The 2,500-nt window shown below is 65.5% G+C and overlaps 1 protein-coding gene across 2 annotated transcripts in view; it reads right to left on the reverse strand.

Annotated features, from left to right (window-relative positions):
* LOC140471873 (integrin alpha-M-like) overlaps positions 1 to 2,500 on the reverse strand; it is a 24,495-nt gene that overhangs the window by 11,321 nt on the left and 10,674 nt on the right. For both annotated transcript variants that reach the window (XM_072567447.1, XM_072567446.1), the window contains exon 4: positions 2,124 to 2,197. In XM_072567447.1, coding sequence (XP_072423548.1) covers positions 2,124 to 2,197 — 74 coding nt within the window. The remainder of the gene's footprint in view (positions 1 to 2,123; positions 2,198 to 2,500) is intronic.

Consider the following 2,500-nt stretch of genomic DNA (forward strand, 5'->3'; position numbering starts at 1 on the left):
GCCCCGCACTGTGGGAGGGTCAGTGCTGAGGGAGTCCCGCACTGTGGGAGGGTCAGCACCGAGGGAGCCCCACACTGTGGAGGGTCAGCGCTGAGGGAGCCCCTCACTGTGGGAGGGTCAGCGCTGAGGGAGCCCCTCACTGTGGGAGGGTCAGCACCGAGGGAGCCCCACACTGTGGGAGGGTCAGCGCTGAGGGAGCCCCTCACTGTGGGAGGGTCAGTGCTGAGGGAGCCCCGCACTGTGGGAGGGTCAGTGCTGAGGGAGCCCCTCACTGTGGGAGGGTCAGTGCTGAGGGAGCCCCACACTGTGGGAGGGTCAGTGCTGAGGGAGCCCCTCACTGTGGGAGGGTCAGTGCTGAGGGAGCCCCACACTGTGGGAGGGTCAGTGCTGAGGGAGCCCCTCACTGTGGGAGGTCAGTGCTGAGGGAGCCCCTCACTGTGGGAGGGTCAGTGCTGAGGGAGCCCCGCACTGTGGGAGGGTCAGTGCTGAGGGAGCCCCGCACTGTGGGAGGGTCAGGTGCTGAGGGAGCCCCACACTGTGGGAGGGTCAGTGCTGAGGGAGCCCCACACTGTGGGAGGGTCAGTGCTGAGGGAGCCCCACACTGTGGGAGGGTCAGTGCTGAGGGAGCCCCACACTGTGGAGGGTCAGTGCTGAGGGAGCCCCGCACTGTGGGAGGGTCAGTGCTGAGGGAGCCCCGCACTGTGGGAGGGTCAGTGCTGAGGGAGCCCCGCACTGTGGGAGGGTCAGTGCTGAGGGAGCCCCACACTGTGGGAGGGTCAGTGCTGAGGGAGCCCCGCACTGTGGGAGGGTCAGTGCTGAGGGAGCCCCGCACTGTGGGAGGGTCAGTGCTGAGGGAGCCCCACACTGTGGGAGGGTCAGTGCTGAGGGAGCCCCGCACTGTGGGTGGTCAGTGCTGAGGGAGCCCCACACTGTGGGAGGGTCAGTGCTGAGGGAGCCCCGCACTGTGGGTGGGTCAGTGCTGAGGGAGCCTCGCACTGTGGGAGGGTCAGTGCTGAGGGAGCCCCGCACTGTGGGAGGGTCAGTGCTGAGGGAGCCCCACACTGAGGGAGGGTCAGTGCTGAGGGAGCCCCACACTGTGGGAGGGTCAGTGCTGAGGGAGCCCCGCACTGTGGGAGGGTCAGTGCTGAGGGAGCCCCGCACTGTGGGAGGGTCAGTGCTGAGGGAGCTCCACACTGTGGGTGGGTCAGTGCTGAGGGAGCCCCACAGTGTGGGAGGGTCAGTGCTGAGGGAGCCCCACACTGTGGGAGGGTCAGCACCGAGGGAGCCCCACACTGTGGGAGGGTCAGCGCTGAGGGAGCCCCACACTGTGGGAGGGTCAGTGCTGAGGGAGCCCCACACTGTGGGAGGGTCAGTGCTGAGGGAGCCCCACACTGTGGGTGGGTCAGTGCTGAGGGAGCCCCACACTGTGGGAGGGTCAGTGCTGAGGGAGCCCCCGCACTGTGGGAGGGTCAGTGCTGAGGGAGCCCCGCACTGTGGGAGGGTCAGTGCCGAGGGAGCCCCACACTGTGGGTGGGTCAGTGCTGAGGGAGCCCCACAGTGTGGGAGGGTCAGTACAGAGGGAGCCCCACACTGTGGGAGGGTCAGTGCTGAGGGAGCCCCGCACTGTGGGAGGGTCAGTGCTGAGGGAGCCCCACACTGTGGGAGGGTCAGTGCTGAGGGAGCCCCGCACTGTGGGAGGGTCAGTGCTGAGGGAGCCCCACACTGAGGGAGGGTCAGTGCTGAGGGAGCCCCGCACTGTGGGAGGGTCAGTGCCGAGGGAGCCCCACACTGTGGGAGGGTCAGTGCTGAGGGAGCCCCACACTGTGGGAGGGTCAGTGCTGAGGGAGCCCCACACTGTGGGAGGGTCAGTACAGAGGGAGCCCCACACTGTGGGAGGGTCAGTGCTGAGGGAGCCCCACAGTGTGGGAGGGTCAGTACAGAGGGAGCCCCACACTGTGGGAGGGTCAGTGCTGAGGGAGCCCCGCACTGTGGGAGGGTCAGTGCTGAGGGAGCCCCACACTGTGGGAGGGTCAGTGCTGAGGGAGCCCCACACTGTGGGAGGGTCAGTGCTGAGGGAGCCCCGCACTGTGGGAGGGTCAGTGTTGAGGGAGTCCCACACTTACTATGAGTTTCGGAGATGTTCTTGGATCCACGGTCAGGGATAGTCCGATCCCTTCGAGATGTAAATGCTCCGTCCCTGGGAATGTGGTTCGGGAGAGTGAGAGGGATCGTTATTCTTCATTAAATACACCATAAACATTCTCACACTGAGGGACATGGGGAGAGTGTGGGAGACTGGGAGATGGATAGATTTATAGGGGGGAGACACTGAGGGACACGGGGAGAGTGTGGGAGACTGGGAGATGGATAGATTGTTGGGGGGAGACACTGAGGGGCACGGGGAGAGTGTGGGAGACTGGGAGATGGATAGATTTATGGGGGGAGACACTGAGGGACACGGGGAGAGTGTGGGAGACTGGGAGATGGATAGATTGTTGGG

Source organism: Chiloscyllium punctatum, unplaced genomic scaffold, assembly GCF_047496795.1.
Source record: "Chiloscyllium punctatum isolate Juve2018m unplaced genomic scaffold, sChiPun1.3 scaffold_176, whole genome shotgun sequence".
NCBI lineage: Eukaryota > Metazoa > Chordata > Chondrichthyes > Orectolobiformes > Hemiscylliidae > Chiloscyllium > Chiloscyllium punctatum.